At 36.9% G+C, this 23,067-nt stretch overlaps 1 protein-coding gene across 9 annotated transcripts in view; it reads right to left on the reverse strand.

The window, feature by feature from the left end:
- The window catches only part of PTPRM (protein tyrosine phosphatase receptor type M), a 441,289-nt gene that overhangs the window by 171,697 nt on the left and 246,525 nt on the right, over positions 1 to 23,067 (reverse strand). For all 9 annotated transcript variants that reach the window (XM_063166391.1, XM_063166383.1, XM_063166378.1 and 6 more), the window contains exons 12-13: positions 5,181 to 5,454; positions 4,004 to 4,040 (exon numbers count right to left, since the gene is read on the reverse strand). In XM_063166391.1, coding sequence (XP_063022461.1) covers positions 4,004 to 4,040; positions 5,181 to 5,454 — 311 coding nt within the window. The remainder of the gene's footprint in view (positions 1 to 4,003; positions 4,041 to 5,180; positions 5,455 to 23,067) is intronic.

The raw sequence follows: 23,067 nt of genomic DNA on the forward strand, positions 1-23,067 counted from the left end.
GCCTCCCTCTTGAGAACTGCATTCCTAGGAGATAATCAAGATGTTTCTATCCAGACAGTGTTGTAAGTCATATCAGGAAATATAGTCTTAATATAAATCACAAACCACCACAAAGTTGATAGTAATAAACTTGGAGGAGTTTTGGAATGTTTTCAACTTAGTCTGTTGAGATTTTACAGTCATTTAGCTTGAAGAAAGAGTAGGAATATGAAAGCCATATTTCAAGCAATATATGACAACCTTTATTACCACTGGTACAAAAAGCTATTCTGAATTTTTGTTTGTTTGTTTGTTTAATTATCTTGTCAAAAATAATGGGAGTGGAAACCCTGCAGTCTCCCCATTTGTATATACACCAAATAGTCACAGAGGTCCCAGAAGCCTTTCTCTACAGAAAACTGAGATCAGGAGACTCCACATCACAATAATGGGCTGTAAGATCCTTCTACTAACAAAGTCACTGGCAAAGGCTTCCTTTGACTTCATCAGAAGCAGAACTTTCAGCTCTACAAAATCAAACATTCTCATCCTAATTTATACTTGTAATCACTGCAATCAGGATTTTTATATGATCTCTTAAAGAACACATTTAACAGGGTTTCATTTGTAAAAATGCAATGGTCATAAAACAAGATAATTTTTTAAAAGGGTACAAACTGAGCTCGTTTAAAATACACTTGATGGAATGAGAAAGTATTATCTAGCTACTGACCCCAGACATGCATTTGACCCAGCAGAATTAGGCTGCACTTTTCTGGAGATAGGCTGTACTCCTCTAACAGGAAACCTGTCAATATGATAATAAGCTATCTGCTGCACTTGGTCTCTGATACAGCAACAAGGTTTAATGCCTGCCAGTTGAGTACATGCTTGGCAGCAGAGCACATGCATCATTCCTGCTGACATCAACGGGAGGGAAGAGGGTACTCAAGGTACAGAACTGTTCTGCTGGATCTGGGACATGAACATTATGTTTATATTACAATTACGTATTTTTATTTTTATAAAAAATTTAAAAGTGTATGGTAGCCCATGGAATGAACACTGCAGGACATGGATAAAACCAACTCTCATTGACCATAAGAAGGTCTTAAGGACACCAACAACTTTACTATCTAGAGGTGAGATAATTAAAGGGAATGTAACTAGCAGGTTACATAGCTCTGCTCCTGACATGTTCTGAATGCCCATACTGGCCCTCAGGGCAGACTTCAAACAGGCTAACCACAATGAAGTGGCTTGGCCAATCTCAGCTGGGTCAGCGGAACAACTTGAAAGTTGCCTTGAGTGACCTTGATTCTAGGAAGGGCTCTTGATCCTAGGAATGGCACAGGCCTTTATGCAGTAAACTACTTACATCTCTACTTTAAGATGGAACAGTTGTGAAGTAGTCAATGAGATTATGCTCTGTGTGCAAAAGCAGGTACATGATTGACTCGATTAGGGCCTAGCTGGTCAGAGCATGGTGCTAGGAACACCAAGGCTGTGGCTTCAATTGCCATATAGGCCACCCACTTATGAGCTGGATTCAATGATCCCTTGCAATTCAGAATATTCTGTGATTCTGTGAAACCATACGGCTTCTCACAGACATAGTAAAATCCACAGTCTGTCTACTGATTCCAATGGCCTACACAAGGCCGTAGGTGTTTTCAGGATCAAACCATAATTCAAAAGAAGATTTTACCAGTTTTATACATGAATGTCCTGAAGCACTTCCTCTAGCTCTAAAAACACTGAACTTGAGTTTCTGAAGATAAGAGAAGCCCAGATGACAAATATTTCAGGAATGTTACTAGTATGTGAAAACTAGACGTGGTACTGGAGAGCATTCCCAATCTTATTTGTCAGGAGCACTCCAGCATATAAATAGATGGACATAACAAGCACATAGAGCTTAAGTAGCTCACTGTCTAGTAGTTACACTGTAGTCTCAAAGCTCAGTGGAAAATGGTGGAAGTCTAAGAAATCTGGCAGAGTGGTCAGAGCAGCCCTTGCTTACTGGGGCACAAGCAATGTGAATGTACTGAGCTGTTTGTGGGGATTAAACAGAAGGAAAGGAGATTGGGAGAGGACAATTTTACGTCTTGTCCAATGCAGGTATAGTGATTTCTGACCTACACACATAGGGAATTTTTGCTGTTTTCTTCTAATGCAAATGTGGGAGGTCCGGAGAGGGCACAAAATTCTGCTTTTCCCTTAAGTATCTCAGTTAGATCCAACGGGAAAACATCTGTGCAGACAGCTACTTTTAATACTATATAAAAAATATGTCATGGTCTCCATTTAATCTTTTTAAATTAATACAGATTAAAAATACAATTCAAGAATTCAGTTTTAAATCATAGAAATCAGTGCTTTACTGTAGCCCCCCAAGAAAATTTTGCACCAGGGACTAAAAATACCATCAAGGCTACCTCTGGTTTTAAAAAAAAAAAGGTCCTCACAACAACCTCTAACATTATTTTATTATGAAAAAATCTGAAATATGCTTTCAAAACAGGAACGTAGGGAGATTTTATTAAAATAAAAGCTGCATTTCTCACATCTCCATTGCCAAATGGGTTAGCTCAAAGTAGCTTGTTGCTATGGGAGCTATTCCAATCCACAAAGTTACCCTTGCTTCTCAAATGAGAGAGTAAAAATTTTCAGTCAGCCAAGTAATTTAAATAGTTGAACATCCATTAGCTATCAGGAATACAAATCTTCAAAAAATTTAAAATCCATTCCTCTAATCATCTATTATGATTTTTGATGTACCCTAGTTCACCCCTGATATCTCTGAAGCTACTTGAAAACAATACCGGATTTCACTTGCATCTGGAATTAAATTCTCGTCTGTATTATATTTGGGTTGAGTTCAGATATTTAAAAGATTTCTGTGGTTTAGTAAGCAGTCAGTATACTGAAATTAAAACTACTTCCTTTGGTTTGGAAAAGAGAAGAAGCTGGGAATCAGTTCAAAACAGGCATGAAAATCTATTTTTCAAATTAGGGAATATACAAACTTTCAACGGGGGTAAGTTTAGGCTAACATTTCTGTCACTTTTAAGTAATGACATTCTCATCCCATTTAGACTTAGAGGTGCTGATGAAATTGTGAATTCTCCATATAAAGGAAATCATGGTGGAATCTCTTCCATTAGGGAGAATCACTAGAAACAAGCATGATCTCCTGCAAGGCGCGGTGGTATAGGGATGAAGCATTTCTTGTTTCATGCTCTTGCCAGGTGCCCAAACTGCCAGGTGGTATTACCTGCTCCTCCTCAGTGCTGCATGTTCTTTCCTGTTCCTCTACTACCATCTCCAAGTCAATTGTACTATTCCATCACTTCTTTTTCAGGCTTTTAAGTTGCCACCAGCTAAAGGTACTAAAAAGGTGAGACTACAAAGAAAATCACAGATAGATCTAGTCCCCAAAGATAAATAGATCAGCAATGTGTTTATGTTTCCCTGTTTGGAGACAAAACCTATAGGCAGTAGTGTCTCAATTATGCATATTTGTCTCATAAATGGTAGTATCATCTGCTGACAGATGAGTAAATATAGCTGATCTGTCTCATTAAAATGAAGAACATGGTATCTCCACTTCTCTTTTATACAGCAATTAAGTTAAGGTAATTGCTTACAAGTAAGGGGCAATTTTTCACTACCCATGTATAAGCAGCCAATATGTACTCTGCAATTGGCAATTTTACAACTCTACTATACAAATACAGATATATGTATGTAAGTGAGATCATATAAAAACCCAGAGAATATATTTTAAAAGCCCTGTGTTCAAGCAGACAACCAGAAGTAATTAATAAATTTATGGTTACAAACAAACAAACAAGCAAATTTCCTAAATCTCAGCTAAGGATGCAAATGATTCTATGAAAATTCTGTAATATGTTTAGTGATCTGTTTTAGCACTATAAACACTTCTGGAAGTTTCCAAACACCATGTGAGGGGAAGGTCAACAATCTGAAGTACAGAATACATGACATAATCCAAACATACCTTTTGTGGCTACCCTGACGCAGTCGATTTTAGTTTCCTGTGTCAAACAAAGAGGAAAAAGGTCACATCTTGTGTTTCTAGACAGAGAAAGTCATCCATTATCCTGTTCTTAAAAGTACTGATAAAATGTCAAAGCAGAATGTGCCTCATTCCATATTTAACTGCTTATTAGCTAACTCCACAGCGCTTTCTTAATATGGACAAGCACTACTTGGGTATGGTATGTAAACATTTCACTTAAAATTCCTCTAAAAGAAGAAAATGTGAAAGATATTCACAGGAGCACAGGCAAGTGTTCAGCTTTTTAACTGGCAACATAATGACCTTGGGAGATATTTTTTTCTTACAGAAAGTATAGTTTGAGGCATCATGTTAGACAACTTTAGGAAGAAAAAATAATCAATGGTGTTTCACATTTGTGCACTGTCAGTGCATTGTGAATGAGGGAGCATTATGGTTTCTGGCAGAAAACATTTCCAGGCTGTCAGCACAAACAGCCAAAGCTTATCAAGAATTGAAGGGCTCTGGGTAGGTCTGTCCAGGAAATGAAAAACAATTCCAGGAAGAATTAGTCTGATGAAACATGATCTGTGAGGATCCTTTTACACAATTTTCATTTTAGTTCCATCTATTTCGTTTTCCTTTTACTTTGTTTGCAGAAAGGGACAAAAAAAAAAAAAAAAAAAAAGTGATTTCTAATTCAATCAGGACAACCAAATGAGAAAAAAGGAGATCAAGATGTTTCAAACTAAGGTAACAGGACTGGACACGCCAAGACAGATGTGCTAAAATCCACAATTGTGTTTGGCTTAAATGTGATGAAAGAAATCACAACATTTTCTTGTTCAAAGCAAGGAAAAAAACCAAAAAGGAAGAAAAAAAAAGCCAGTCAAACACAGTCACTGGACAGCTTTTAGCTAATAAGACAGAATGGTAACATACTACTTTGCCTGCTCACTACTGACAAAACGTGTGGTTTTCCCCTCCTCTTTCCTGTAACCTTTAATCATTAAGCAATATTGTGTTAGGAAAACTGCTATTTTTTAAACTCAGCATGTTAAATTTCACGGTTACTTCATTTTCTCATTAGCAACTAAATTGGGCATCCTGCTAGTTGATGCCAATCATTTATTTACACACAAACACTGTATAAAATCACGCCTGTTGCAAGACCTACCCCGTTGGCTCTGCTAGCAGCTTGGAAATAGATGCTGTAGCTCTTATGAGGAAGAAGAGGAGTATTCCAGAAACCACTGTAGGTTTTGTTATCACCAATAGTAAAAGGCTGAGCAACTAGTAAACCATTGGCTGGAATCTCTGCAGCAAAGTAGTACTGGGAATTCAAGAGTGAGGCATTCTGGAAATGAATGGGCACTGGGTAGCACTTCAGGATTTCAGTTGTCTTTTTGGTCCTCCGTGGGCGCTCCTCCTCAACAACAATTTGATAGACACTAAGAGAGTAGAAAAGAAAGAAGGAAAAGAAACAGTAGTTATTTTAAAACTTGGGCAGTCAAACCATCCTAAAACTATAACAGTGTACCAGTATTTACTGGAAAAAAACAACTGTTAAAAGAAAAGAACACAGGAAAAAAAATGACATTTTAATATTCAGGTGTATAAGTTTGTGGAATAGATTCATGCTTTCAAGTTAATTTTGTTCTGGAAAGACAAAAATAGCCATACACATCACAGCTTTTCACACAAGTGAATGCACATTTTACTGTTCAAACTCGGGTACAGAAAAATTGTGTTTAATCAGTGCTAAAATGTGAAATTAAGTATTATTTTGTTCACCAAAGCAAGCATAAAGCTATAGAGTCCCTTCTTTAACCTGTTATCTTACGTAAGTGAAATTAAATTAGTACTATGATAAAAATGAAGACATAAATTACAGAGAGACAGGAACCAGTATTTGCTTAACTGTTGACATTATAAGTATTTATAAAAACACAAAGCAAAATTTCAGTGGCATATTGACTACTGCTGAGCAAGTATAAAACACTTTTTGATAACACTATTATCACTCAGCAAAGCACTTTCACACATCTCATAGATAACCGTATTTTTGAGTCTCTGCATTCTGCAAAGCAAGTCAGTTTGCACTTGCAGTCTCTGCTGTACTGGGACCTACAGAGAACAGTCCATCCCTCTCCACTGTAAAGGTGCTATGGACATTCAAACAGGAACAAAGAAATTGCAATTTCTGCTGTATATGCAAACAGTGTAATCATTATACCCTTGCAGTTGCTGTAAAAGACTGAGTCAGTGCTTTTAAATTTGTGATGTGGGAAGTCCATGTCTCTAAAGAGGTCTGGCTTACAAGTTTATTGCTTCACTGGGGACCAGTGATTCTTAATCAGTATTTGTCTCCTGGAATCTTGAATCCCAGTAAACAAGTCAGACTAGATAATTGATGTCAAAGTGGCAATGTGTCCACATTTTTGTGCATCATCTACATCCAGTAACACTTTATGATCTTTCAAGTTGACAGTTCATAAAAAATAGCAATCTCTGCATAGGAAGCTTCTTAAAGATGAAATATCCACAGAGTCTTCTGACGTGTTACTGTTCCTGTCATCTGTAGGTAGAGAATTATATTTACAGAAGATTCTGCCCAAAGTACAGGTCTGAGCTTCTGCAGGACTATCTCAGTCTGGACCCAACAGGGTTTACTGGCTTGGTCATATCCCTGCACAGCTGTGGCTACTTCCCTTCTAGAGGCAAACCTGGTTTAGAAATAAAGGGATGAACTGTCCAATGACAGGAGGGATGGTGCTTTAAGCAACCTGGAGGGGAAGGCATTCCTTGACCAGATTAGGAGGTCAGACTAGACGATTTTAAGGTCCCTTCCAACCCAAACCATTCCATGATTCTAGGACACCACCATTTAAGGTGCGCAGAGTCTTTATAGTCAAATATCACCAACGGGCAGAAAATGCCAATTTTCTTGATCGTTGACCATCACACTGGTTTTTTACCAGACTTACTGATCGTGTGCCACAGACCTTGTTGACTGAATTTTTAAGATCTAGCATCTCCAGTAGGAGATGCTGTACTTCTATGCTCACAAAAAATGCCCACAAAGTTAACACTGAGAATGCACCTTTCCTTCTGCCTGATTTAGACTTTCAATATAGTGCAGCTTTAGCTCAGTGTTAACATATTTAAACCTATCTGCCTTCACGAAGATGTCTATGCACCTACAGTTCCAAGAGACCTGAGCAGAAAGAGTGTCCACTTATAGGTCAACCTAATTGCTTCTCAGACTCCATTGATTATAATAACTAAACACTCAGCTCACATGTAGACATGTAAAAGTGGACACTCAAATTTAAATGTTTTAATTGGATGCTGAACTTCACACAGAAATCTAACCATGCATAAATTTAGTACAGCCAGGGACACAGGAATGTCTTGAGGGTTCACTTGAAGGCCTCTGCTTGTACATTTTGCAGCTCTGTGCAACAAGAGATATTCTGCTTCATATCAAGCAGAAACATTTTCATTAGTTGATTAATTCCATGCTGAGTAGTAAATGAAGGTCAATCCACAGCAATGTTTCTTTGATCCTGTGGGAACAGATTTATAAAAAACCTAGCCAGAGAATATCTACACTAAAATCTTGTTTTATTTCTTACAAATAAATTTTTTACATGATTTTCACAATTCATTTTCTAGAACAGAAGAGAGTTGCTTAGAACTGGGACTCCAAGCTACTTTGAAGACAGCATGTTGCCTCCTCTAACTATTAATTTGCAATATTAATCTATAATAAATACCATTTGCAAACTTAAATGGAATATTGGGAAAAAATGCAGAAGGTGATGTAAACATTCATTCTTGCAAGAGAGTGGAGCTGGATATGCTTGCCTAATACTGCAGCAAATATAAGAATCCAGCAGTTTCACTAAGCATGATGCATAGTAAACTCAGTTACTTTCTCCTTGCAGCAGGCCTGAATATAAGAGGGACTTCAGACCAGGTGAGATAGTATGACTTGTTTCAGTACCGAAATGAGGATTCTCTTAATTTTTCACTCAGTGAATAAGGCTAATGACAGCAGACATTTTAGAAACAAATCTGGCATTAAAATGCTCCTTTTCCTGTAGTAAATCCGTATTTATTTATACTACATGCACTACTCCTTGTATACCTTTTAGATACCTGCCATCTACTCATTTTCAGATACTTTAAAGAAAGAAGTAAGTTGACTGGTGCAATTTCAAACTCAAAATGTCTTTTAATCCTTACACCACAAGACAAATTAGATTTGCAAGCATCTAGACCTCAAATCTATTTGCTCTTTAATAATTTAAGCACTGAAAGGTCAAACAATTCTTTTCTGTTCCCCTTCATCAAAGTCCAAGTGCTAATGAAAAATAACTAAATCCTATCTGCTGGCCAATTTCCACACACTGCTGTTTCTCTGATGTAAATTAACACATTATGAGCACCTGGGTCAATGGAAACCTGACAGAATTTTACCAGTGATACTTTTTACATTTGTACAAATGAGATCATCTTGCTGATGAATTTTAAAAAATTACCCCAATTACAAATATAATCCAAAAGCTTTCTCTAGGTCTTACAATTAATATTACTTTAATATGTAACATGGACTGCCTACTCTGAAAAGGGTTCAAGCTCAGTGAATTGAGCTAGCACTGTGCCACAACTCTACTATTCCTCTTACATATCAGTCAGATTTCTGGCTTGTTCAAAGTTGAATTATTCCTTTTCCACACATCTACATTTCAGAGAACAAAGTCTTCTTACCTGTAATCCAGAAAACAAGTTCCACACTACACTGAAATGTGCTAAAAGCATATCGGTTATCGGCAGCATTTAGACTGATTTTCCAGAAGCAAAGAAATGTAATTTAAGTATAATTCATGTTACACAGTTCTACTATAGAATTTCAATGCCTTGGAAATTAAATTCAAAATTAATTTTTATAAATTAATAGTTAGTTGCTGCATTGGGAAAGGAACACGTGGCAGTTATTTTTAACCTGAGATTCAAATGCGTCAAATTTGGGGATTAAAAAGGTGCATGGGAAAAGAAAAAAAAAAATATTATTTTTACACTGCTTTTTATTCTAACAATTCCAAACCAGTTCCAAATTTAAATGATTATGCAAAGATACAGATCTGAACACTGTACTTTAATTATTGTAAGAAATTAAACATAGCACGTCTCTCAGATATTTATTGAATTTGGATTGCTTAAATTGCAATGGTGTGTCAATGATAAATACACTAATTTTTTTTCAGAGCTGAAAAAGAGACATGAAAGCAGAAGGAAAACCATATTAGCATGGTAATAAAAGACGCTCAGAGTACTCAGACAAATGACAATTTCAAAGAAGATTTAAGTATATATCTAGTCTTAACTACATGACATGATGGGTTTTGGCAACCTCCTGAATCAGGACATTACTCCACATTACTGGAATGCTGTAAATCAAATTTTAATGAATCAAAGTCTCATTAAAAGTTACAGAATAACTTTCCAAGAGGGACGTATTGGATGCAAACATAGACTTCAGAAGTCTTTATACAGGAGTAGGTACATGTACATACTTAAAATGTACAATCTAGGCATTTATTGAAACTTCTTAATCTATAATTACATCTAATTCCAAAGTAATTCCAAATTGCAAACAAAGGGAAAACAAGCTTGATTACTTCATTATTGAACTGTCAGCTCTATTTTGTCTCTCTAAAACACTCTTGATGCTTTATATAATGGAAGCATTAAAGAAATTCTTAAAATTAATTTCACAGAAGGGAGATGGCCTAAGAAACAATCTAGACAAAGACTATCTGAATTTATTTACTAGTCTCAATACAGCTGCTGTGTGCGATCCTAGGCAAGTCAGTCAACTATTATGAGCCTCAGAAATCCAGTTGTAAAATAAGAATAAGAAACTTTCTTATTCCTGCTTCAATTGCTTAAAATCTCTTCGAATTCTTATTATCCTTGATTCCCCACTCCCCCACCCCACTCCCCCCAAGAAATCTACAAAGCCTGCAAAGCTCTTAAGGTCCACTAGGAATGCTCAAATAAGCTGTGTAAACTATTGGGCTACCTTTGCTGACTGTCATGGTAACACTCTTGAGCCTAATTTGAAGTTTTCTGCTCACTGCTGTAAGTTCATGCTTTATTAGAAATATAGAAAACTGGTACTTTTATAGATTATTTCTGTATTTTGGCTTGCATGCTTACTTTGTTTTAATGCTTACGGAGTCAAACAATAGAATAACCCTTAATCTACATATTGACCAGTTATTCCCACACCCCTATTTATCTGCATGCTAGAATCACTTTACTGCATTTTTCTACTAAAACACCAGTTCCAATAGAGGGCAAAATTGAGAAACCCAAACCCCACCCCATTATCACAGCTCTTAAGTCCATGACGAACCTGACTGCTCAAACATAAGAGTCTCCACAGTTTGTAGGGGGGAAATCTTCTGTAGACCCTGAAAATTCTTCTATGGTACTGCCATTAAGACTTTTAAAATGAATCAGTTGTTTTGTTCATGCTTTTTATCTAAAACTTCATATATCTTTGCTTGCCATGTGTTATGCAATTTTATTGCCTAATATTGCTTCTTGAAAAGAATGCAGCCTTTGGACAGTTTTTTTTTCTGTATAATATGCAACATAACTTCATCTCTGTCATCAGCTGTCTCTGACATGGTCATATCATATTTATATGGATTAACACTGGAGATACATATCTTTTTCTCCATGCCCTTATAATGCACTAGATTCTTGTAATTCATCCTGTAACTTCAAATTTTACAGTTCTAGAAATTATATGTAATTACACATATGTAATGCACCTTGAAATGGAAGAGGGAAATTACTCTTTAAAGGACAGGAATTAATAATTTATGGTTAGCAGGCAAATAGAAAAAGGCTACAAGAAATTGCCACTAACTCTCCTTCTACTGTGCAAGAGCCTTATTTATTATAAGTGGATTAAACAAAGGTGATGAACAACCCCTTATTTATCAGGTGTCTCACCATCACAGCAACACAGGCTTTGCCAGTGGGTGAGGAGTTCTAGCAACACCTAATATACACTGAATAAAATATACTCTGTATGCAGTAATTTCCAGAACGGATTCCATGCCAGAGAACCAGCTGAATAGCAGTCCTGTCCTGCTGACCACTGTCCCTGTAGTCACCTTGCATATTTTATCAAAGGGGAAGCACACATGGCTCAACTGTGGACTAAAAGTAAGACCAGGGAGTTTTTGATTAGCAGCAGTACAAATGAGTGTACCTACTAATGATGGAGAAGGCTGTTTAAGGCAGACACCTCTATTTCAGAGACATTTTATTCGGGGGATCAGAGATTTTTTGGGTTTTTATGCAAAATACAGCATTGCTTGCTATTGCTTCTAAAAAAAGCTGAAGAAGCTTTAAAAAAATCCCTTGTAGGAACATATTGTTCAGATATGAAAATATAGAACTTAGGGGGAAGAAAAACAAGCAGACTAAGCAAAACCTCTAAACTGATATTGCTGTACCCACAACCATGCCAACAAGCATTTTTAAAATCATACATTAATATGTAATTTATATGGGGGGGAAGTGATTTAGGCAATGACGCAAGTAACATACATGCAAAACATAATCATCAAAATTCTTCCAATGGTTCCCATTTAAGCACTTGACATACTAGTTTAGAGGCGTATTTCCTGTTTCTTTGGGTGAGTAAAGGGAATCTTAAATCCTTATAGCTTTTTGGAGTGAAGGGAATCTTATATCCTTTTAACTTTTTGTTTGCGTCTTTACTTGAAGCTAGGAGGTTCCATGTAAACAAAAGCTTCACCATTCTTTGGCAGGTTTCTAACTCTGAGGAATGATTGTTGCCTCAGAAATGTAGAAAAGATGCTAAGTAAATAAAATACTTTGTGCTACCAGCTTGTTCAAACTTGAATGGAATGATTCTACTTTCACACCTGCCTTTATTTACTAGCTTTTGCAGGTCAAGAGATAAGTCTGGTTAGATTCTCCAAGGCAAGGCCTTTCTAAATTCTCAGGAAATACTATTACTGGCACCTGAAATTTTCAGCTCATGGGGGAAAAAATAAAATTCAAGGAATCTTTTGGAATCAGACCTGGCATGAACACAAGAGAGACTAATATTATACAACACCTCCATTGTCATGCAAGGAGCCCTATTTCTCAGATCAATCACAGCAGAAATACCTAAACGGCTGTAAAGGAGGAGATAAGACAGCTTAGGTTCAGTCCCTGGAGATAGTGCCAAATGTAAACTCTCAGGTGTCGTAATAAGCTTTATCTTCACAGACCCAAGTCCACTGGGGAACAGCATCTGGTTTTTAATGTAAAACTCCTAAGCTGCTTTGCGACTGACCAACTCTTTTGTATGGATGGTCTCAAAGACTTAAAAGTCAGCATTTACAAAGGAGATTTTCTGGGGAAAATACATCCAAGCAAACCTCTCCTTAGCATTCCTATGGTTTTATACAGGAAATCCTGACAATTTTTCAAATGGAAAGCATTATGTCACTGGAAGTTAAAGATATTTTGCTTGTTCTTTCTTCTAAGGACAGTCACCAGGGAAGGATACAACAGGTTCAATTCCCTTGAGAAGGGAAACATTTGCTACATAGTATCTCAACTGCAGAAGAGACAGACAGGCTCTGAAAACAGTAATTTAATGGCCACCATAAGTTCATAACACTTACAAATTCTTTTCTCCAGATGCAGAAGAAAGAATACATTTCTCTTTTGCAAATCTGGACTCCCTAGGATTTAAGGGGACCCATGAGAGCTTTGGCTCAGAAAATTGCATGAAGAAAATCTGCAGGGAAAAGGAGACAGCGATGTAAGCTCCTTCCACTTTCCAGGGGCCAGATGGTGCCACCTAGTCCTGATGACACTGGGTGTTTAGGTTTTCGTCTTATTTCCTAGTGCAGAGATTCATTGGTTTAGAGAATCTAAGCACATTTGTCAGGGGCAGAGAGTGTCCAGCAAAGAGTGCCCATCTTCAGCCTTGTAATTGCAGGCAACCATAACACCTTTCATGAAACCTTTCTGAAATGTTTCTGCCTTTAGATTCAGACATCACAAATGACAATCCAAAATGCAGTTTTGTTTTGTTAGTAGAGAAGGGGAGAGAGAGAGGGAAAAATCTTACAAGAATTTCAGTTTGTAATACTTTGCTATTTAGGAGGACAATAAAGACTCTGGCAGTAGATAATCTGTACTTGGTTTTACAACATATAGCCTGCTGATGGACTGCAGTTTTAACTTTGTCCCATCCATCCTTTGCAAAAAATCAATAAATTCAATACATATGCTAACCTACACTTGTTCAAAAGAAGTATTAGTTTACTATTGAAACAGCACATTAAAATTTATAAGACCCATTTGCCCAACAAGTATATAAGTGGTGGTTAGACATAATTGTGGCACAAGAGACTGCTCTGTTGGTATTGTGAACTGGCAAGGGAATCAAAACTGCTCTCTCAACCCTCCCAACCCCCCTAATCCTTGATAAATATTGATGAAATGGTACTTTTTTTTTCTCCCTGGTTATACCACTGCATGGTTAATTATTTGTAATTGTTTAAATATTGGTGCCCAACTAAGACTTGGCAGTGTTATTACTGCACTGGCCTGCAAGACTGCCATAATTACCACAAACAGGGCGACAAAAATGACAGGATGCAACTTTGTTTTCACAACTGTAATGTACATTGCTACACCTGAAATTCCTTCATCATCAGTTTCCCCACTCCTACTCTCCCAGGAGCTGAATACTGCCCTATACTGATATGATCCATCTGATGAGACACAATGTCTCAGCAATTCTGCATACTTAGAAATAAACACCTAATTCTACCTTTCTTCTTCCTCTACAAGACACCTCTTTGTTAACTTGTGGGGGAAGTTTTTAATTATTGTTTCGTCTGCTGAAAATATTAAATGTTCTAGAATATTGCAGGCCACAAAAACCCCTATGATCAGAAACATACTTTTTCTGAAACCCTTAAAACTTCACTGTGGCTTGTACTCTCCATATTTCACATAGATTTATGTATTTGGCTGCTTTTTCTTCCAACTCAAAAATGTCAACAAAATATATAAATTTTGTACACAGTCTGTAGACCTGCACAATATAAAGTGAACACAAAATGTAAATAAAATTAAGCCTGCTTAAAAGAGTACTGTTTCACAAGGAGTTCAAAGCAGTTTTCTACAGGTGTAAGTAATATGGCACAAGAGAGAATTTCGCTCTATATTCATAATTTATTTCAGCTATTAAATGCTGGACAAGAAAAGGACATCTTTGACTACAGAGCTCCCCTAAAGTGCCCCATACGGTATCAATGAGATCAATCAGCTAAAAACAGGCTGCAAGTGACAAACTAAGAGGGGCACCAGAATGCTGGCAATGTATTTTGGTGGCGGTGTTTTTTTCCTCTTGGGTGTTTTAGGGGATTTTTGTTTGTCTGGGGGTTATTTGGTTTGTTGTTTGTGTTTTGTTGGGGTTTTTTTGTTTGGTTTGTTTTTTTTTTTTTTTCACAGAAAAAAAAGAAATATTGCAGACAAGTAATTGTGCATATGAAAAGAGAGAGACAAAACAAAACTAGGAAAAGATTGAAATATTCAAGAATACAAAAGTTTACACAAGGCAGAAATGTAGAGAAGAAAAGAAAAAATAACAGATAATGTACTGAAAACAGCCTGACATGTATCATCCTGTCTGGTAACTAAGAAGTGAAAATAAAAAGCAGTAGTAGGAAAGAAAAAATAAAAATGAAGTCTCTCTAATACAGATACACTTTAAACAAAGCACTTTTAACAACTTACACCCAGCTACTTTTTTATAAATTACACACAGTGTTTACAAAAGATTTTTGATTTCATAGCTATATTACAAAATCAAATACCTTTTACAAACAAATTAATTTATTTCCTATTAGAGCTGAAACATCTTATTATATACTTAAGACTGGGGGGGGATTGTTATCCAAGAATGACTGCCTACAAGATCTCTTTACACTCACTGTGATCTACTGAGCATTTTTTTAAATTGCTCTACCAACTGACATTTGATTTCTACCATAAATAACTCTGGTAAATGTAACCTTATAATCTTTCTGGTAGGTATGTCACCATTATCTTTTTGGCAGCAATAAAACATCTCTGCTGATAGCTCTTTCATGTTTAAGGGACAAAAATATTCCATTACATTGATCAGGTACTGGGTTTTTTAAAGGCCATTTGAAACAGAAGATGCATCAAAGCCTCATAAATAGACTAAGACACTACAAGTTTTACTGCAAGAAATCCAGAATGTTGTAATCCCATCTCTATTCCACATGTCATCTGTGATACCCAGCTCCCACCTTCAATATGCTCAGCTCCTTTTAGTATCTCCCAAACACTGGCTGGAAAAGAGGAGACACATGCTGTGGCAGCTTCTGGGCTCCTTCCTGGCCTGCTGGTATGAGAACTGTAGCTCTCTGCTGATGGCCCACATGAAATGAATTAACTCATACTCTAACACAGACTAACCCTCCAGATGCCAATCTGGGTCTTTCACAGAGATGCCAAAGTATGTGAGAAACTCACTATTTATGCAACATTCAAATTATTGCTTGAAAATTTCCAAGAAGTCCTCTATGAATGAGGGCAGGAAGGAACATACAGGCAGATGAACAGGATGATACTTAAGCCTTGTTTTCTTAGGAAACCAGGAAAAAAGTCGGTGTGAGCTTTAACTTATTTATGAGTCAGAAAGTTTAATTCTAATCTTGGACATGCAATATAGCACACAGAAGACAAGGAGTACTCCCTTTCTTCATTTTACCAGTGAAAAGCTTTATTCCTACTGAGTAATGACTTAGTCCCTCTAGGAACCAGATACTATTGATCTCACTCCACATGGCTTTATGCTCTTAATTTAAAGCCAAGCAGCAATATCACTAACTTCAATGATGCTGGTCTAAACTGAACTAACCTGAAGCTTTAGATCCTGCAGGGCTTTGAGACCAACTTCATTACCAAGCAGTAAAAACAGGGACGCCTCCTACTTTCTTTATGCTCTTCTCACAACTTGCCTTTAAAATGAATGCAAACCACAGAGAGATTGTGAAGTTACTAATTCCACAAATAGTCCACAATGCCACTGAGCCTATTCTGAGATATTCTGAATAATAATTAAAAAATAATCTTCTGAATAAAAAAAAAATAAAATCAGAGAGTGAGCTATACATTCAGCTGCTTATTACACTACTCCTCACCATTGCCAAGTTGTTTACAATCATATATAGGGATCTTTTCCTCTTTTCCTTTAGAGTATTTCCAGTTATTTTAACTTGAGATACAGGAATGGAGAAAGCATGATATACTGACTTACTGAAAGCTAAACAGATTGTCCCTACCCCCAGCAGAAATAAAACTGTGCTCTCATCAGCATTGATTCCCAAGGCTTGACTTCCTAGGCCATCCTTCCCACCTCAGCAAGGCTCCACTTTCCTGTGGCCAGAAACACACTGCAGTTCCTCTCCTGACCTTCTCCCTTGGGGAAGAAGGGCTACTCATTCTCTAAGCAACACTGCTGTGTACAAACAACTAAAAATAATTTAAAAAGAAAGTTGCAGGTATAGATTTCAAGAGGTTATTTCTGCTATTAACAATGAACAATTGTTAACTATTGTTACTATGAATTGTTACTAAAAATCTGTACTATCCTGCTACTGATGTGCTCTTAATTTGAGTACTTTCAGTAATCACCTATTCAAATCAAAGCAGTGAGGGGAGAAGGAAGAGGGTGAGAGGGAGATGGGGAGAAGGAAGGATGCAGAGGAAAAAAGGGAGAGACAGAGAGGGAGAGGCAGAGGGGGTGGGAGACTTCCGTGTAAAATTCTGCTGAGAAGAAGAATGCCAGTTAGTCACAAGTTATGTGGGAAGTTTTTATAATGAAAACACCCATCATCAGAGTTACCTAGGTTTATGAAATATTTCTCTCCAACCTTGTTTACAGATATTTATATTATAAGACTTTCTCAATCTTTCAAAATTTGTATTAAAAAAAACTTATTTCCATCAGAATAGCTTAGACTAACACCCACAATCCCTTTAGTATGCAGAGAAGCACAAAGAAATCACTTTGTTTTATTCCATTTTAAAGGACAAATAGCATATCAACTTAGATGTTCAGATTTTTACATTTGTCATGCTGTGGAGGTGTTTGTGCTTAGCTGAGCTCAGAGGACAGTGTGTAACTCTTAGCACAAAGAGCATATGACCTACACTGGTCTTGCTCATAAAATATAATAATGAAAACAGCTAATACCTGGTCTTGCAAAGACCATTTTTGTTAGATGACACGTCTGATACAACCACATAACACTGAATATTTCGGTCTTGTAACTTTAATTTCTCTTTGTCCTGGCTTGATCAAGATAAGATCAGTTCTAAATTGCTTTGGAATATTAGCTGGGTGCCACGAATTTATTTTGTATTCTCCCAACCATAACTCATTACATGGCACTTGCCTGGCATCAATAAGTCACTGTGGCTTTTGTGTGTGTACGCGTGTGTGGGAGCGTGCGTGTGGCTCAATGCCCTGCTGCTAGGCTATTTGGTGATAAAATCTGATATAATAAAATATTAATTACAGCTGAAAGGTTGGGTGAGAAATATGAACTCAATTACAGTCCCACATTGTGAACAAAGGGCACGGTGAAAAAAATCCTTTAGTTATAGATGTTTGGGATAATAAAAGAACAACTAGAACATTAGACTCAAACTGAGTGCTCCCTAAAAGGCCACCTGTTATTAATCTTCACATCAGGCATAGAATTTCAAGTAAATTAGGTCAAGATGAAAGACTTTGCCTGCTGATTTTTTTACTTAACTAATTTAAAGCTTTATCTGAGTATTTTTTCTTTGATGTCACTAAAATTTAGTAATTAGAAATTTGTAACAAGCACAAGGACACAGCAATTGTAATGAAAGTTTAGATATCATATCTAGTATGCAAAATGATCACCTTATATTGTGTCAAGAATTAGCAGTTTATTCTAGAAGTCTTAATTTTAGTCAGATTGCTAGTTTCTCAGAAGTGTAAGCAGATGTGGTTATACCATCTTAGAAATCCTCTTTTTTGGTTTGTTTGTTTTTCAAAAAAGACCAGCAGCGGAATATAAGTTATTCTAAGACTTCTTAATACATACATTTTTGTTCATCGGTTTGATTTACCCAAGTGTGAAGTCAGAGGCATTACCAAAGACTTAACAAAATGTGACCAGATTGCAAACAAGCAAAACTGTGATCCAAAGTTAGTCCAAATCAAATAATACGACCTTGAAATCCTATGCTTAGTAGCAAATCATAAGAACTAAGAAATCTTATCTATTACTGCAGGCTAAAATGTGCTATTAGATCATAAAATAAGATTCTCATTGTCTGATGAACTGTGTTCTCTATAAACATTGTTTTCTATTTCAACAAATTTTGCTGAAACTATGGCAATGTATTTTGGTACCAAGCCAGAAAACAGACTTCCAATGAATTTACATTTATGACACTTGGAACAATCCAAAGACCATTTCAAAGCTTCTTAATCAGCTTTATGTTCTTTGCTTAATTTCTTTTTAAAAAGAACACAGAAAAACGATAAGTTCATAAGTATAAGATAAAAGTATCTTGGTACAGAAAGCAAAGTGCTTTTATAAGCCAATATTGCACCATTTAACTCCCCAGTTTTCAGGTTGCCAAAGCCAATTTACAGAACAACAGGAAAGCATGGAAAAAGGAGTAAAGTCTCGTCACAGTTTACAATAAATTAAAAAAAAACAAAACTGTCTAAAATAATTTAGTCTAAAAAACAACAAAGTTAGAGGAGATCTGAAGGAAATATTCAAAATGGAAAGCCATGTCATGGCTGACTGTTCCTTTCTTTTCAATCTGTCACAGAGAAAGAAAATGCTGATGCACAATGGTACTCCAGTACAGATCAATGAGGAAGATACAAAAGAAAATTCCAGGAGTCTGAACACATGCAAACCAACATGCAACAATCTGCAAGATCACACAGCCCATCTTATCAGAATCAGAAGAATCACTTCTGCAAGTGTATGCCCTAACTTTCTGATACTCAAAGACAGCTCACTGCTGCTTGAAAATTGCTTATGACTGGAATGCAGAGATTCACTACAACACACCTTCAGCTCCAGCAAAGCTGTTGATGGCACCCAAACCATCAGATTCCACCTGGTTCCATCCTGCTATGTGAAGCAGGGAGCAATGAAGAAACAGACTAAGTGTTTTTCTTACTATAGAATATGACAGAATGTTCTTATCCTTTCTTCACAAATTATGTAGAAAATAGATCTAGCAAGGTCTGAATGACCAGTTTACTTGGATTCTCAAGAAAAGAGGAAGGCCAATTCCCACCTAACAGAGGCAACTGTATTTCTTTAAGTCTAAATGGGATGAATGTGTTATGTCATGTCCACTTAACAGTTCTGAGATTCAATCATCTGTTTTTAAATAAATACTATAATATATTGTTTTCATTCTACAGTCTTCAGGGTAGCTGGATATGATACAGTAAAATACTGTACTGGAATTAGAAGACATGGAGTAACACAAAAAAGCAGCAGTCTTCATACAAACCTGTAATATCTACATGCCCAAGTAATATCTACTTTCAAAGAAAGCTAGGGCCACTTTCAAACAAGATTTCTTCCTCAAGAGCCATGAAGATCAATAGCTACACAACGTTAAATTAGAAGAACAATGAAAAAATACCTTGAGAAATGATGTGATGTCCTTAAGGAATGGGAACATTCCCTCAGATCTAAATCCATGCATAAATGATAAAAGATACACTATTGCTCAGCCTCTTGTATTCAATGTCCAATTTATGTGATGCTGCCTCCTAGAGCAGTGGTTTTCATTCTGTTCTCCCAAACTTGTAGAAAATGCAGTTTGCAGAAGGTTAGAAAAACAAACAGCTTAGGGATTTCAAATCACAACAATTAGCTCTGCACTACACTGAAAGATGGTCAGGGGTTTATAAATTAAAAAAGTAATTTTATTAAGAGAAACTGACTATAAAGATTACAAGTAAGTGATATTCTAGTTCAATGTTTTCTAGTAAACAACAGATTACTGCAATGCTGTAACTATGCTCTGGAGAGTGTCCATGAGGTGTGGACAGTCTGCAAATGCACCCATGTTCATGGGCATGACTATGGCCAGTTGCACAGTTTTTATTTAAAAATGTGAATTAACATGCACATGCAAATTGATCATATTACACAGAAATTAAGAAGTACAATTTAGAGCAGGAGATGTGCTAATGGATTAATAACACTGTTAACACTAAATATATCCTACATCTTCTACAAAGCTGTGCACTGGAAATTCGCTACTGAATTGAGCTGGGGAATTAAGAAAATAGATGCATTAAAATGAGCAGTTTATAAGTAGAGGAAGAATGCTTGTTTTCTCCCTTTATTCAAGGATGCTTTGCAATCTGCTGGTTTGTGTACAGCACAGGAAGAAAAGTATTTGCTGAGGCAGCTGACTGAATACACAAGCCAATTTCAACAGGTTTTTTGATTCAAAGCTAGAAAAGTGTTTAGTGCTCATTAAAGCACTCAGAGAGGATATGAAGTTTTTCATCTATTCAGTGAGAGGATTCAAAGTAGAGCATGGAGAAACTAGCTCAAACAGATCCACTACAGTCATTGAAGATGATGTCTCATATGTCCATTTTCTCCTGGCCAGATGCTTCGTTTTCATGGGAAAACTGGTGGGAAGCAGCACATGCCTGTGCTTCAGTTGCAACTGCAGAGGCCAGCATTATCACATAAGCACCCAAGGCACAGGCACATTTTCTCCTGCTGGCTCTGCTGTAGGAGAGCAAGCCCACAACAAAAATAACCACAACAGAATTCTCGCCTCTCAATGCTATCGTCTCTTTCCACGACTTAAATGCAGTGGGTTCCGGTCCAGCAATTTGGAAACGGAGATTACTGTGTTCATTTTCATTCTTTCTTCCCTACAAAAAAGCTCTGCAGGGCACTTCAATCAGCAGTGCAAAATGATGCAGGCAGACACAGAACACAAGTCAGTTTTTGTGGCATCGTCCCCAGTTTTCAGGACTTCTGTGGATAAATACAAGGCTGACCTTCTATTCTATCAGTGAAGGTATAACTCTTCCTCCTCCCTGCACTGGGAATGACTCTGGTAGGATTAGGTGGCACAGAAACCTTGGCAGCATGACATTGTACAGCTCTTCCCACAGGAAATCTGGCTGTAGATAAAAGATTCTGCACAGTTCAGGATTAGCACAACTGTTAAATACAGATGAGATTTTGGCCTTGTGCTTCTACTACCCTACGAGGTTAATCTTGAAAACAACTCCAGATGGGAGAATGCAGTTAATTCATCTGTCCTCATCTGATTTCCCCACGGAACTTTCTCCCTAAATTCAACATTTTTATAATGCCTTACACATCTATCCTACCACTCTATGATGCTGTTTTAGGCTGAGGCTTTTACACTTCTGACTAAAGAGCTGCTGCTCTCAGTTGTAGGGCCCAGTAAGTGACTCTAATGTTTCTTTGTGTCATTTAATGTAATCCAGTTGAGCAGATTAGCTTTTACTTAGCAATGCTTTAGAGTCATGATGCTTGTTGTAAATGCCAGTGATTTCCTTTCCTCAAATGAACAGTGTAACAGAAAGTTTACATGTTAATATTCAGCAAAATGAATACTCCTTCAGCATCAAGTGTGGGGAATGACAGTGTTTCACTTGGAGTGCATCTATAGCTTTTCTTCCTCTTTACATGCAGCACTTCTCTTTATCCTTTACTTTCCTTTAACATTACTTAGTATCAAATAAAAAGCATTTATTTGATTGCTCGCAATGCATGATCAAAATGCTTTAGTACAAATGGTTCAATGGTTCAATCAAAAATTTATACTGAGAGCTATGAATTGCCCCAAATTACTTTCTTCCAGAAACCACAGTCCTCCTACTGTACATTTAAGTATTAGCAACGGAATTCTTTTTACTGTAGCCATTTAGTTTTTGCTAGTGAATAAAGGGCTCGTACAAAGTTGCTCAAAATGCACAATACTGAAGAAAAATTCCTAAGGTCAATGGCAGTATGGAAATGTACCGTTGTGAAAGAATCTGTAGAAAAGCCAATTAACACGGTACTGATTACTACTGTGTTGCAACCTAGATTAGAAAAATCCCATTGACTTTTTGTTCCTTGTCACTCAGACAACTCTGATCCATGTGAGAATCTTGACAAAAGTTTGTGCTCTTTTGGGGGTTGTACAGAACACTGAAAAATGTGCTTTTGGTGCCATAGTGCTGTGTGACTTGAACTAGCACCACCTTCCTGACAGGTACATATACCTGTTTCAATTCACCACTTCTAGAGTTATATATATGGTCTCTGAACTAAAATTCCTCTCCTTCCCCTCTAAAGTTTATTCCTCTCATACATTTTTAGAAAATAACCATTTCTTCTCTTGGCCTTAACTGGCTAGTTAAAAGACAAGTCAAGCTCTCTTGGTTCCTCCCTACGTGACACAGGTTTTCCATGATCATTTATGCCAAAACACTCCAGTGTTGTAGTGCCAGTACAAGGCACAGGAGCTCACATGAGGTCCTGCCAGTGTCTTGTACAATGATGCTGATAGTTTGTCACCTTTGCTGGAAACCCCACCTGCTGAGTACAGTCTGTTTGCCTATTTCACACCCATGCTGTGTTTTGAAGATTCACAGTCATACTGTGAGCCATCCACACACACTTTCTTCTCCTCTGTTATTTCCAAAAAATGAGCCTCTATCTTACAACATACATCCTTCTTATTAGCTTATAAAAGGCAAACTTTGGATCTCATCCTGAAGACTATTCAGTATTTTCTGTGCAACACTCCAATCCAATGCTGCAGACAGGATTACTGTCAAATGGATCAAAATGTGTTATATTTTAGATCTATAAACAAAACAGGCACTGGTTCACTTCTCA

Source organism: Melospiza melodia, chromosome 1, assembly GCF_035770615.1.
Source record: "Melospiza melodia melodia isolate bMelMel2 chromosome 1, bMelMel2.pri, whole genome shotgun sequence".
Taxonomy (NCBI): domain Eukaryota; kingdom Metazoa; phylum Chordata; class Aves; order Passeriformes; family Passerellidae; genus Melospiza; species Melospiza melodia.